The sequence below is a fragment of the Natrix helvetica genome (genome assembly GCF_964273705.1).
Source record: "Natrix helvetica genome assembly, chromosome: 9".
In the NCBI taxonomy this organism is placed as follows: domain Eukaryota; kingdom Metazoa; phylum Chordata; class Lepidosauria; order Squamata; family Natricidae; genus Natrix; species Natrix helvetica.
The window spans coordinates 19,245,206-19,260,050 of NC_138560.1; the positions used below are offsets into that span (position 1 = coordinate 19,245,206).

General features: G+C 44.0%; 1 protein-coding gene across 8 annotated transcripts in view; it reads right to left on the reverse strand.

Moving 5' to 3' along the window:
- The window catches only part of ZMYM4 (zinc finger MYM-type containing 4), a 64,306-nt gene that overhangs the window by 29,888 nt on the left and 19,573 nt on the right, over positions 1 to 14,845 (reverse strand). For all 8 annotated transcript variants that reach the window (XM_081962721.1, XM_081962725.1, XM_081962723.1 and 5 more), the window contains 8 exons: positions 12,567 to 12,630; positions 9,179 to 9,224; positions 7,993 to 8,520; positions 7,183 to 7,250; positions 4,883 to 5,053; positions 3,951 to 4,029; positions 2,976 to 3,228; positions 409 to 583 (listed from right to left, as the gene is read on the reverse strand). In XM_081962721.1, the coding sequence (XP_081818847.1) occupies positions 409 to 583; positions 2,976 to 3,228; positions 3,951 to 4,029; positions 4,883 to 5,053; positions 7,183 to 7,250; positions 7,993 to 8,520; positions 9,179 to 9,224; positions 12,567 to 12,630 (1,384 nt within the window). The remainder of the gene's footprint in view (positions 1 to 408; positions 584 to 2,975; positions 3,229 to 3,950; positions 4,030 to 4,882; positions 5,054 to 7,182; positions 7,251 to 7,992; positions 8,521 to 9,178; positions 9,225 to 12,566; positions 12,631 to 14,845) is intronic.

A 14,845-nucleotide genomic window follows, 5' to 3' on the forward strand; every position in this document is an offset into this window, starting at 1 on the left:
AACAATTAAAATACAAAATATAAAACCCCTAAAAATTAAATATAATTAAAATACCCGGTTAAAAACCCGTCAGGAGCGATATGGTTAGATCAAAGTTGAGCCAGGCCAGCTGCTTGGAATAGGTGGGTCTTAAGCTTAATACGGAAGGAGCGGAGGTCAGAGGTATTCCTAATATCCGGGGGGAGGTCATTCCACAGGGCTGGGCCCGCCACAGAGAAGGCTCTGCTCCTAGGCGCCGCCCCACGACACTGTCTAGCGGACGGCACCTGGAGGAGCCCCTCTCTGTGCGAGCGAATTGGTCGCAGGGATGTATGGGGCAGATTGGCTCTAACCCCGCCAAAGGCAGCCAACTCAGAATATAGCAACCCCAAACATTCAGAACAAGGGAAGCCTAGCCAAGATGGTTACCACTGCATTCTTCTGGCACATGCTGCATTTGGTGGAGATACTGTTTGTATGGATGGTGACCACAGGCTTCCTTTTCAACTCATACACGGAAAGACAGGACTGGCTACAGAAATCCTTGCTGGAATTTGTATTGTCAAATTGAGCTGTAATCACATCTTTTGGATGCAGGATGTCCCTAAACAGTTAAAGAGAAAGAAGGAGAGTTAACTTTTTCAGACCCAGAAATAACAATCCACGCAGGACAAAAGCAGTGGCTGTATCTGTAACGTCTCTGGCACTCTCCCAACTCCCAGTGAATTGGATCTGCAACTTGCAGGTTTCTCAAACAGCATGGAAGTTGTAACCCTAACACGATTGAGGATGCCAAGCAGTGGAATCGCTGGTCTGGCAATTCGCTTTAATTCAGCAGATACGGTATCATTGGTGCCAAGAATGCCGTTTGCTCAATGCCACCCACCAGCTGAATTGGAATCCTGCCAGGTCCCCTAATTCCCTGGAGGAGACCATGCAGAGACATTTGAGATAGTGTGCGTATTTCTAGGATTTTGCAGAGATGCACTCTGCAAATGCTTTTTTAACTGAGAAGATAATATGGGGAAAAGTATCAAAGGCAGATAACACAAATATTATTACCGTATTTTTCGGAGTATAGGACGCACCAGAGTGTAAGATGCACCCAGGTTTTGAAGAGGCAATTTTTTTAAAAAGTAGGTAGGTAGATAGAGGGATGAGAGAGAGAGAGAAAGAGAGAGAAATACAATAGGTAAGTAGGTAGGTAAAGGGATAGAGAGAGAGAGAGAAATAGGAGAGAGAGAAATACAGTACATAGGTAGGTAGGTAGAGGGATAGAGAAAGAGAATAGAGAGAGAGAAATACAGTAGATAGGTAGGGAGAGAGAGAGAGAGTAGGTAGGTTGTTAGGTAGAGGGATAAAGAGAGAGAGAGAGTGGGTAGGTAGGTATATAGGTAGATAGAGGGGGAGAGAGAGAGAGAAATACAGTAGGTAGGTAGGGAGAGAGTAGGTAGGTAGATGTTTCCAGGTGTATTTATCCATGTTCTGGAGAAGGAAATAGCTGACAACCTGTAGCACCTAAAACTTTGTTTTTGCTGGCACAGCACTTGATCAATGTAATTCTCATCAATCCCTCTAACTAAACAGCTTTCTGAAAGGGGAAAAATTTTTTTTGCACTCTGCAAACCTGCCAAAAACGGCCCATTTATTTTTAAAAAGGCATGAATAGCCTTGGGGGGGGGGCTTGCAGAGTGCTCCGGGGGGGTGGGGCCCCCAAAAACGAGCAAAGAAATGGCCTGTTTTTCACATTTTTTGTCAAAAAAAATTGCATGCATAGCCTTATGGAGACTTATAGAGTACTGCTTGGGGCTGGGGGCGACCCATTTTTTGCTCATTTCTGCCCTCCCCAGCCCCCAGGAGCTGTCTGAAAGCCTCAATAAGGCTATGCACAGCCATTTTGGTGAAGGGGCGGGGCTTCAGGAGGCAAAAAATATGCTGTATTCGGTGTATAAGACGCACCCAGGTTTTCAGCCTCTTTTTAGAGGAAAAAAGGTGTGTCTTATACTCCAAAAATACGGTATATGACGTTGAAATACCAATATTCAATTATATCCCCCGGATAACAAGAATCCAGCCACCATTCTACACTAGGCTGAGAAAGTTTATCAAAATGAGACCATCAATTGTTGCTTTAATTAGTCAAGTTTTATTTACCCAGAAACCCCTGGATTTATTTACACAGTCACCCACCAATCTAAAGAGAATGGGCATAGGAGTGGGACACAACAAGGTCGACATACAAATGAAGAACAAAAGTATACAAAATTAAATGGTATCATAAAACAGGAAGTAGCAAATACCACAGCTTTCCATAAAACTGAACAAACTAAACCAAGGGTCAAATGCATCCTGGAGTAAAACTGCTTTGGTCTGCTTACGAAATACTAGGGAGGGGCTTTCCATAAAACAAGATCCACCACTAAGAAGACCTATGGCAGGGGTGTCCAAACTTGGCAACTTTAAGACTTGTGGACTTCAACTCCCAGAATTCCCCAGCCAGCAGAGCTGGCTGGGGAATTCTGCGAGTTGAAGTCCACAAGTCTTAAAGTTGCCAAGTTTGGACACCCCTGACCTATGGCCTAGTCTCCACCCCATGAACCATGGAAGGAGGGGTTGCTGCAACAGACACTGGGAGACTGGACCAGACTGGTGGACTTAAGTCTGGCAAAGCACTGCCTCATTTATCCAACACTGTCTTATAGATCCCAGAGGTGCACTGTAAAGGATTTTAACAAGCTCCGCTTTACTTATAAGAAAATTAAAGCACTACAAAATGTAACTGCCATCCCTTTGGGTTAAAGCCCTGGGTGGAAGGCAGGCCATGAGGCTTTAACTCTGACTATGCTGTAAGTCCAGAGGAAGAGAGTAAAACGTATAAGGAATCCCAAGGTTGGATTCCAGATGATCTTACGCTTGTACTGATATTCTCCCCTGCTGTTTTTACCAAGCCCTTTAGGACCAGGTGGGCATTGAGTGAGGTGCTTATCTGCCCTTACTTTGAGCAGCTGGAACAGGTTTTCTTGGTGAAAGGTTGCGGTCGGGCAGCTGGTACAGTGTATCCCGTGAGGCACAGTGTGGAACAGAAGAGCTGAGTCGAGCCCTTTCTTTGATACGCCGTCTGCCCCTTCTGCAGGATCTTCTTGCATCCCGAACAGGACACCCGAACGGCCGTACTTGGGACCGAAGGAAGTAGCTTGTTCATGCCAGAGGATGGCGTGTTAGGTGGGAAACCCGAGGTCAGCTGCGGAGCTTGCCAAAAAGAGAACACACACACACACGCAATGCTACCGAGGTTGTCTTCTCATCTGTGGAATCCCATTTTAAGACTTACTTTACCCTGCTTTGCAAATGCGTTCCCCCATCCCCTCCAATCCTGACAGATGAAAAGGAAAAATTCTTATTTAACCCTTATTTAATACTTCTTACATAATTTCTCCAGGCCAACTTTTCTTGATCAAAAGAATTAAATTGGCTGGGGATTCTGGAAGGATGATGGGAGTGGTGGGGCTGACTTAGGACCAGGGAGACCCAGATTTAATTCAACACTATTGGGCGTCTTTGGGCTAGCCACTTTCTCTTAGCTCAACCTATTTCACAAAGCTGTGGGGAGAGGATAAAGCAGTGTTTCTCAACCTTGGCAATTTGAAGATGTGTGGACTTCAACTCCCAGAATTCTCCAGCCAGCGTTGCTGGCTGGAGAATTCTGGGATTTGAAGTCCACACATCTTCAAATTGCCAAGGTTGAGAAACACTGGGATAAAGGGAGGCATCCAGACATGCAGCCTTGAACTCCTGCAGGCCAGACAGGATATAAACCAAGTGACTAAGCACACACCAATACATCTCTAGAAGATGCCATGTTGTGGAGAGCTAGTCTTGCCTATGTAAACACATGTGAAATTGTTTCTCCAAACAACTGATGGGCACAAAATGTCTGTTAATTCCCACCCACCCCAAATCTTGATCCTTACCGAGAGGGCTGCCACTGACAGAGAACACAGCACTGATTTTCAGTTCCCCTTCCTGAGTTTTTGGCTGCTGGCCATAATCCTGAAACAAAATGGCCACAGATTGAAATTCCAGCTGCTGTAACCAGAAGCACCCAAGCCCCTATCCAGAATACACATCACTTAACCCCAGTGCAATCAGCGACATATGAGAGTCCCATTGTAAATATCCCAATCTGTGAAATGCCTTTGCCTGCCTTTAATGCATTTAAAATTCCTATGTTGCATAGGAGTGGCTGGTTATTTTGGGGTCTTCTATGCACCATTTAAGCCAGCGATAGCGAACCTTTTTTGGCTCGCGTGCCATACGTGCCCGCCCCGCCCCCCCATTTTTGCATGCTTTTTTCGCCCTCCCCAGGCTCCAGAGGCTTTATAGGAGCCTGGGGAGGGCGAAAATAGCCTCCCCCCCCCCCGGAAGCCCTCCGGAGGCTTCAGGCGGCTTCCCTGAAGCCTCCGGAGCAGTCAAAACGACCCTCCGAGCAAACAGGAAGTCCTTTCCCGAACTTCCGGTTTGCCCTTAGGGCCGTTTTTTTGCACTCCAGAGGCTTCAGGGAGGCTCATGAAGCCTCTGGAGGGCCTCGGGGGGGGGGGAGGCTCTTTTTGCCCTCCCCAGGCTCCTATAAAGCCTCTGGAGCCTGGGGAGGGCGAAAAATTGCTTTTAAAAAGGGTGAACTCAGCTGGCCAGCGCGCGCATACGTGCTGGCCAGCTAACAGGGCAGTGCCTCGCGTGCCCTGACAAATGGCTCCGTGTGCCACCTGTGGCACGCGTGCCATAGGTTCACCATCACTGATTTAACCATTGCCTATTTGCAAGGGCCTATAATTATTGAGCAAATCACAAAACTCTCAATGCCCCCTCAAAACAACACGTGCCCGAAACCAGAGATGGACCTTACCTCAGTACTGTCTGGTTCATCCTTAATTTTATTGAGTAGCCCCGGCTGAGGTGCCATAGCTTTATCGTAGTCATTATCCAAAGGCTCTTCTTTGATTCTAATATTGGACGCATAGGAGTTCCCGTGCTCTTGGCCAACAGAGTCCTTATTAGCAAACAGGTAGCTAGATTCCTGGAACGTAGATGTGGGAAACATGCTTTAGCATTCACATCAGGGCTATGCATGCCTCAAGCTTTATTCAGAAAAAGGGCTTTGACATAAACAGGGCGAGGGGTCCTTGGTGCTCTCTGAGCCTGCTTGTTTTCTTGCACATGTTTCATTAGCCAAACTAGGCAACATCATCAGATGTTATGATGTTAACGATGTTACCTAGTTTGAGTAATGAAAGGGTCTGCCAGTGGGCCTGGGGAACCCAGAGCAGGATGGAGACCATTAAATGGTTTGTGTGATCTGCTGTCGCTTGGACGGGGGCTGATTTCATTATATTATACTATATTAATCTATTTGATTCTTTTTATTAGTTTTATTGATTTAAATGTGGTTTTATATTCTGTAAGCCACCCTGAGTCGCCATGGGCGAATAAGCGACAATATAAATACAATCAATAAATAAGTCAATAAATAAAATAAATAAATCCACAGTCCTAGGCTGCATCAACAGAGGGATAGAATCAAGATCACGTGAAGTGTTAATAATGCCTTGGTAAGGCCACACTTGGAATCCTGCATTCAGTTCTGGTCGCCACGATGTAAAAAAGATGTGGAGACTCTAGAAAGAGTGCAGAGAAGAGCAACAAAGAGGATTAGGGGACTGGAGACTAAAACATATGAAGAACGGTTGCAGGAACTGGGTAGGTCTAGTCTAATGAAAAGAAGGACCAGGGGAGACAGGATAGCAGTCTTCCAATATCTCAGGGGCTGCCACAAAGAAGAGAGAGTCAAAACTATTCTCCAAGGCACCTGAGGGTAGAACAAGAAGCAATGGGTGGAAACTAATCAAGGAGAGAAGCAACTTAGAACTGAGGAGAAATTTCCTGACAGTTAGAACAATTAATCAGTGGAACAGCTTGCCTCCAGAAGTTGTGAATGCCCCAACACTGGAAGTCTTTAAGAAGATGTTGGATAGCTATTTGTCTGAAACGGTATAGGGTTTCCTGCCTAGGCAGGGGGTTGGACTAGAAGACCTCCAAGGTCCCTTCCAACTCTACTATTGTATTATTGTATTAAATAAAACAAGAAAACTCAGAGAGCACCAAGGACCCGCCCAATTCAACCCTGAGCTACAAATATTCTCCTCTATTAGCATATAGCATCTAGTTACTTGCGGGATCGCATCCTCCCACATACATCCCTGCGGCCAATCCGCTCTCACAGGGAGGGGCTTCTCCAGGTGCCGTCCACTAGGCAATGCCAGCGGGCGGCGCCAAGGAGTAGGGCCTTCTCTGTGATGGGCCCAACCCTCTGGAATGACCTCCCCCCCGATATCAGAACCACCACAGATTTCCGCTCCTTCCGACAAAAATGGAAGACACACCTGTTTCGATTAGCTGGCCTGGCATAATTATAATTGTGACAACTGTTACCTCCTGGAAACATATTTTTACCTGGTTATTTATAGGGTACGGTTTTAAACTTAACTGATTTTAGGGTTTTTAGAACCATATTTATATTCTTCCGTACAGTTCTTTTAAATTTTTAACCTCCTCCTTATGTGTATTTATATCTGTATTTATATTGTATTTGATACTTGTTGTTTGTTGTGTGGACTGTACACCGCCCCGAGTCCTTTTCGGGAGAGGGGGCGGTCTAGAAATTCGAAGAAAAATACAGTGTACATGAAGGCAGACCGTATTTGCCTGCCTATCTTCAGAGCTGCTGCTCCTTTACTCAGCATCACCCAGCTGTTCTCTGCAACTACCAAGTGAAGGCATGAAAAGATGCAGCGTCCTTAGAAGAATTGCAGGCAGGCTACTGTGTTTGTGGCCTTGGTTCAAATTTCTATCCCAGCAATATATTCACTCTTATCCTGGACTTTCAGTTGCACCCTATTCTTTTGTAATTTCAGAGCGAAGCACCCCATGGTTACCGTCTAATCACCCCACTCTTCTGGGACATTAGAACAGTTTGAACAATCACTAGCTGAAGGTACAGCAGCACAACCAAATTCTTACAGTAATCCTAGTCCCCAGAATGTGTTTTATGGCGCAAAATGTTATTTTTATCAAACATATATGCCACCCATCTTACTCTGCAAAGCGACTCCTAATAAAAGGAAAAACTTCACAAGAGCTGCTACTTACCCTGAAGTTAGTTTCTGGTGTTTGCGGTGCTAAATGTGTCCGTAATGTTTCATCTACTTGATTCGCAACTGAGGAATACAGAAAGTGCAATTAGTAACATTTAAAAAAAAATCCTTGAATGACTGTGGAAACCCAAACCATTTATATCAATATCTTCCAAATAATGAGTGAGTGAGTGAGTGAGTGTGTATGTAACTAAATCGAGCACATTTCACATACTTCAATGTGTTGGGGAAAAAGACAACTTATTCAACAGTGCTTCAGTTTCTTAAATTGGTGGAATTAAGAAACTTCCAATGTTTAAAATAAAATTGAATCAAGTGGGTCAGGAAAGGGCATGCTGATCCAGATGGCAGCAAGAAAACCACAAGTCTGAACAGCAGACCACAAGTTGGAAATATGGGCTAGACTTTTGCTGCACAATTCAGGCAGCCCTGGACAACTAGCAATGTGGCCCCGCAAGATAATAAAAACATAAAAAATAAAAGAAGCTTGTTACTTATATACATTAACTACATTACATATTTTATATGCGGCCCCAGACAATTCCTCTTCACTCAATGGGGCGCAAGCAAGCCAAAACATTGAACAATCATAATTTACAGGGAAGATCCTTGTAGGTGTCTCACTGATCTGGTTCTCATAATATGCTAGGCTAACTAGGATTTGTTGCAAACGAGACCCCACAATGGCTGAAGTCCCATGCTAGCTGAAAAAGAAGAATCCACGTTATCTTGAGTGTGAAGTATCAGTTCCTGAAAAAAACAGGAGCGCTGAACTTTCCTAGGAAAACGGAGTGAGTAATATTACCTGATTTATCGAGCAAACTGCTTTTCAATCTGGAATCCAGCTCTTTCGGTATTTTTTCCAAACGTTTCTCCCGTTCTTGGAAAGATCCTTCTCTGGTTTTCTCCTTTGTCAAAAAAGTGTCTTTGCTATCATCTCTTGCGATGCTAAAGTCTTTCCTCAGGGATTTAAAGACAGAGGGTCCCTTGTCAAAAGGGGGAGAGAGATCCTTCTGGATCATGTTTTGCATTTGGGTGTCTTTTTCATTGTCCACCACATGATCCCGGGCCCTCCTCCCATCTCCCCGGCTATCTTCAGAGCGAAGAGCAGAAGAGAGACCATCCTTTGGAGCAAAAGTCTGCTCTTCTTCGTTGTCACTCCCAACCACAGGGATTCCTGCAAGGTCTCCTGAGTTCAGGAAATAATCACTGTCGTCCAGCAAAGAGTTGGTGGATCCTGTCCGGCTCTGCATTCTGTAGGGGATGCTGTCAAAAGCAGGACTGAGGTTGTGGACTGTCTTCTCAGACATCTCAAAATCTATAATGTTTGCACCTAAAGAGGGGACAACAGGATGTCTTTTTTTAAAAAAAACACTCTAAATTTAGAGTCAGCTATAACATATAGCTAAACTTACTCATAATTTTTTTAACGTGACTTGTTTGACCTACACATATTACCAATTAAGACTATGATATTTTTGAGAGGAGGTTATTCATAATGTGCACTTTTAAAATTATGGGTACAACTTTTATTAAATTATTTCCAGTCATCAGTCCCCCATTTTCAATTAGAATTTTCTCACACTTTGTGAAAAATAACTACGGTAATAGTAAAAAACTTTTTTGTGTCTTTTCCAAATCTGCAATATTCCTTTTGAGCCAGTATGACACAAAATGAAAATACCACATTAAAAAAATAGCTGTTCTACAGATTTAAAGGATGTCAGAAGCAATCACTCTCTCACTATTAATTCCTGTGGGCTATATTCCACCAGACAAAAGAAACTTTGTGCCCATTGGCCTAATCCAGCTGACCGAGCAGGAGAGGTTTTGAGCAAGATCTCATTCTCATCTTTACCAGCATATGTAGCATTTACAGGTGCCTGGACTTTCGGATTATCTTAACAGAAACATTTGTAATTCATACATGCATACACACAAACAAATTGGGGTGGAGGAAATATTTCACGAGCAAACGATTGCATACTCACGTTCTTCTTCTGTGTTACCAAACACTGCATCCGTTTTGTCTTCAAACTGCAGAGGTGGAAAAAAAATTGCATTGTGATTCTGGTTGCTAACTGTCTAAGGAGATTCTCAGTCATCCAGGTCATGGTTGTCCCAAATATGCTTTTTTCAAGAGGCAAGTGGACTTTCAGGTTTTCCCAAGAAACTTCTTGGATGAGAAGCAAAACGTCTTCAAAGAAAAACCAGAAAGTCCACTTGCCTCTTGAAAAAAGCACCTGTGGGTGATTCTGGTTAGTTTAATTAAGAACAGAACATTTCCTCCTTCTCTATTATCCAATTCTCAGTACAAACACTAGAGTTTCGGGTTATCTGGTGAATAATCCTGCTATATAAATAAAAGAAGCAGACATATTTTCTACAGTTTTGCATATAAAATATGGAACCCACCTGCTACGTTTACGTTTAGCACTAAGACTACTTCAAGTTCCAACAGATGTGTCTTAAGATGCTAAGCAATGTCATCAATTACTCTTGCTTGTAACTTACCATCTAGGCATGCAATTTTATTTGGTTTTTCTAGCCCAACGCAAAATGGAATATAATGAAATAGACTCATCTTGTGCTTATATTGCTTTAAGATGCATTTCAAATGAGGAATTGCTCACCATATGGGTTTGTGGTTTTTGAAAAATCATTTATCACTGTAGGCAAATCCACTCCTTGGATTTCAGTCACACTGAGCATTGAAAATTAAATCATGTTTTGTGGCAAAATACCACAGCATGAGCAACAGTGAAACTGAGCGATGTTCAAATTTTTCTTTCTAGTACAATTCATAACAAGATAGTGAAATGAAGAAATCTACAGAAGGCTTGCTGAAAGGGGTGGATTAAGCACAGAAAACAACAGTGCTCAAACCAGCTTCCTCTCAAATCTATGCAGCTGTGGGAAAGATAAAATTAGAACCAAGTATTCCGTGAATAAATCTGAGATCCCCCCCCCCCAAGCCCTGTTTTCTGCAAACTAAGGATGCAATCAATGTAAAATTCCCTGAGTTGTCAACTTTTTACTCTTTTAATTGTGTGACATTCAAAGTACCCAAGTTGAATTGAACAACAAACTAGATTCAAAACTATTTGGCACTGTGTGTAAATCAAAGCTGAAGGATCCTTGGTACTCTACAAGCTTGGTTGTTTTCTGCAAATTTCATTACTCAAACATCAATACAAGCTCAGAGAGCATCAAGGACCCCACATTTCAACTATAAGCTACAAATATCTCCTTTTTTTAACAAATCAGAAACTTTGGCATTCTGTGAATGTGTTTTAACTGAAATCAAATTATTAAATTCTGCTTTTGATTTTCTAATTCTGTTCTTAAGTTTTTTCAAAATAGTGCATTTCATTCAACTGCCCTTAAGGCAGCGGTTCTCAAATAGTGGGGCGCGCCCCCCTGGGGGGGCGCGAGGCTCCGTAAAGGGGGGCGCGAAGGCTCCCTTTCCATCTGGGTGCAACGGCGGCGAAGGCGTGGGCGAGGCATAATATATGCCGCCTGGAAGTGGCAGCACTTCGGACTGTGGATTTTCATTGGAGCCGCGGGCTGGAGCTGTGCAAGAAGCCTGCTCGGGCGGGGGTGGGAGGGAGGGAAGCATGGGACCGCCCGTCTTCGCCACCGCGTAGCTCGCCTCCCCGCCAGCAGCTCCACCGCCAGCATTCCGTCTGGAAGCTCCACCGCAACAGCCGCTGTTGGGGAAGGGACAAAGGGGCGGCGGTCGCCTGATCTTGCCACCGCCACCCCTTCGCCCCTGGTAACGGCAACTGTTGTGCTGCTGCTTCCAGCTGGGATGCTGGAGGAGCTGCTGGCAGGGAGGGAGGGAAGAAGGGCAGAAGGGAGGTGGAAGGAAGGAAAGAAAAGCAGACACGCCGGAGGGAAAGAGGAAAGAAGGCAAGCAGGCAGGAAGGAGGCAGAAGGAAGGAGGGAAGAATGGAATTGGAAGGGAGGCAGGGAAGGAGGGAGGGAGAAAGGAAGGATAGGAGGATAGGGAAAGAGGAAAGAAGGCAGGCAGGCAGAAGGGAGGGAGGTGCAAGGAAGGAAGAAAGCATAGATAAGCAGGAGGGAAAGAAGGCAGGCAGGCAGGAGGAAAGAGGAAGGAGGGAACTGGAAGGGAGGCAGGGAAGGAGGGAGGGAGAAAGGAAGGATAGGAGGATAGGGAAAGAGGAAAGAAGGCAGGCAGGCAGAAGGGAGGGAGGTGCAAGGAAGGAAGGAAGCATAGATAAGCAGGAGGGAAAGAAGGCGGGCAGGCAGGAGGAAAGAGGAAGGAGGGAACTGGAAGGGAGGCAGGGAAGGAGGGAGGGAGAAAGGAAGGATAGGAGGATAGGGAAAGAGGAAAGAAGGCAGGCAGGCAGAAGGGAGGGAGGTGCAAGGAAGGAAGGAAGCATAGATAAGCAGGAGGGAAAGAAGGCAGGCAGGCAGGAGGAAAGAGGAAGGAGGGAACTGGAAGGGAGGCAGGGAAGGAGGGAGGGAGAAAGGAAGGATAGGAGGATAGGGAAAGAGGAAAGAAGGCAGGCAGGCAGAAGGGAGGGAGGTGCAAGGAAGGAAGGAAGCATAGATAAGCAGGAGGGAAAGAAGGCAGGCAGGCAGGAGGAAAGAGGAAGGAGGGAACTGGAAGGGAGGGAGGGAAGGAGGGAGGGAGAAAGGAAGGATAGGAGGATAGGGAAAGAGGAAAGAAGGCAGGCAGGCAGAAGGGAGGGAGGTGCAAGGAAGGAAGGAAGCATAGATAAGCAGGAGGGAAAGAAGGCAGGCAGGCAGGAGGAAAGAGGAAGGAGGGAACTGGAAGGGAGGCAGGAAGGAAGGGAAGGAGGAAGGGAGGGTGGAAGGAAGGATAGACAAGTAAGAGGGAAAGAGGAAAGAAAGCATGTGACTACGGTGGGAGACGAGGAAAGACCGGTGTGCTATGTTATGCAGAGGTGTACTTATAACAATTTTATAGACAAATGATACTATTTACAGTCGCGCGGGGGGGGGGGGGGCGCGAAATGTTTTCTTCTTCCTAGGGGGGGCATGACAGAAAATAATTGAGAAGCACTGCCTTAAGGAAACCTGTTGTAAAGTATCTACATTCCTGAGACAGCACCTGAATTTATTTGTTGGCCTAATTTTCTCAGTTATGACCCACGGTGATATTTGTTATCTTCCCTGAGAATGCAGGGGAAGAAATGGTATACTCTATTGTATCTACAGAGACATGGTGCATAACACTTTTTCTAAAAGTTCTCATTAAACAAGAGAAAAGTCTTATGTAAATCAATCTTATCCTCCCTTCTGGAGTAATTTTCTCTATCCTCATATTATTTTACAGTTTAGTATATTTTAGATTCAACCCATCAGAGACTTGTGGATAATTTTTCATACCTGAAGACATTCCACAGATTGAAGCCCCCTATGCTGCCACTTGGAACAGGCTTCGCTTCTCCACCTGTTAATGTATATAAGAAAGATTATTGATTTAGGAAGAAGTTTGAGGTCTGTCTCTGAACACAAAACATTTCTGTTCCAATAAAACATCATAACCCTTGTTTACCATTTCTTATAATTGTAAGTGGATATGAAGAAATGATTCTAGATACCATATATTAATCTCCTGTAAGATAAGCAGTAGGAGCGGTTTGATCAGCTTGTTTGTAAGTGCAATAGCCACACCATTCAGCTTTGGATATTCCATTTTCTTCATACATTCTAGAAGTAGAAGCAATTAAAAACCAGACACGTCACCAGCACCGCCTGTTGTCAACCCAGTAAGAGCAGCAAGTGACACAAGTCGGTACAACCTGTCCGTTCTCTCTGGCCACCCCTGCCCTCGGGAACAGCATTCCTCGTGGATATCTAGATAGCCATATCCCTGCTGGCTTTTAGGAAACCTCTGAAGATTTGGCTCTTTCAGATCATCCCAAAGCAGCATAATTTGGGGTCTCGTTTCTGAGTTTGATTGATGCTTGTATTAGTATTTATGGTTTCCCCAATGCAAGTTGTTAACAGTTGCTATGATTAACCTTCTTTTGTTTTGGTTTTGAGGACATATTTACTACATGATTATATATTGTCTAGAGCTGTCACAGAAACAGAGGTGGCTGATAAACCAATAAAATAAATACCGGTACATCATATGTGACATACTTTGCCAGGTCTCTGTTTTTTTAATTTCAAGATGCATAGATACTCTATTACAAATATCCTTCCATCTTCTCAGTGATTGCATGACCTCTGTAGATGCCATACACCAAGCAAATAAATATCCTTCCAAAAATCTTTTAACTGGAACACAACGCTGGAAATCTTTCCATAAAGGTTTTTCCTATAACGGACAAGAGATGATCTTTTCTGAGATTTACTCTCCCACGCTTCTGGCAAGCAAGATCAAGGTCTACAGGTGGCAGTAGAGAACAGTAAGTTAAGAGACAGACAAGCAGAATTTAGAACGTTGAAGCATAGGATTAAAAAACATAGGTGTAAAAAAAAACAGTACTAAAGAACTAACTTTATATTCAGTGAAAAAACTCATCTGCACTCAGGAGGAATCCAGATAACCTATCAAAAGAGAAAAAGAGAATCTTGAGAGCTGCTTTCAAAAGATCTTGGCAACTGCCAAAAACAACTTCCATGTCTTCCTGATAGATTTTGCCAGAACATGAATGATTGGGTTATTGCTGCATCTTCTTTTAGTTCAATTCAGTTCCCTTCCAAGAGCTTCTGGATTCTCCCCCACCTCTGGTTCTAGACCAGGGATGAAAAGAATTTAAGTTTGGACCCCAGCAGACTCCCTACAGTAGCCAGTGGGCTGGAAGGACAGTGGGCTGGAAGGACTTTTTTCTTCTCCTTAACGTTGAGCAAGATTTTTTAGGGGCTTCCCCAAAAATATGACAATCTCAAAGGTTGAAGGTGTCATCTAGCATCTGCACTCTTTTTAAGTTTTCAAACACAGGTCTCTCTGCATAGTATCCTGCAGCCATGGCTAAGAGCGTCAGTCAGTTCCAGGTAGTATTAATTTGGTCTGGGCAATCGTTTAACTATTTGGGAGACTGCCAGTAGTGCTTTAGGAATCATTTGTAGAAGTTGTTTGGACCAGGAAGTAGCACATCAGTTTATATAGATTTTTAATGGAAAATCATTTCTTTTGGCTGTAAGCTTATCCAGAATTTTTTTTAAAAAAAAAATATTTGATTGTATTTATTAAACAGATTTATACGGCTGCCCAACTCACACACACTGACTCTGTGCTGGACAGCTTACAACATAAAACCTCACTTTCAGAGCAGCAGCAAACACTCCCACCAACTTCCTTGTCCTATCTATATCAAACTTCTCCCTAATTTTATGTCCTGCAGATATGCAGGATTATGATTCCCATCATTCAATCAAGACAGCTATGGCTCCCCAGGAGCAATCAACTAACACAACTGAAAGGCACAAGATTAGGAAAGAGTGCCCAACAGAACCCTTTTTTGAGATAAAACACAGGGTTTTTTGGGGGGGGGGGGGGGGAAGGCAAGCTGGAAAACCTGTTGTTTTCCCTGAGTTGTCCTTTTCGGGTATTCTATAAAAGTGGATTTTTAGCCCATACTTGTTTCCTTTTAGAACAGGTTTATCCATTTAGACAGTTTTATTTTAATTAGCATATTTTAGAAGGGTTATAT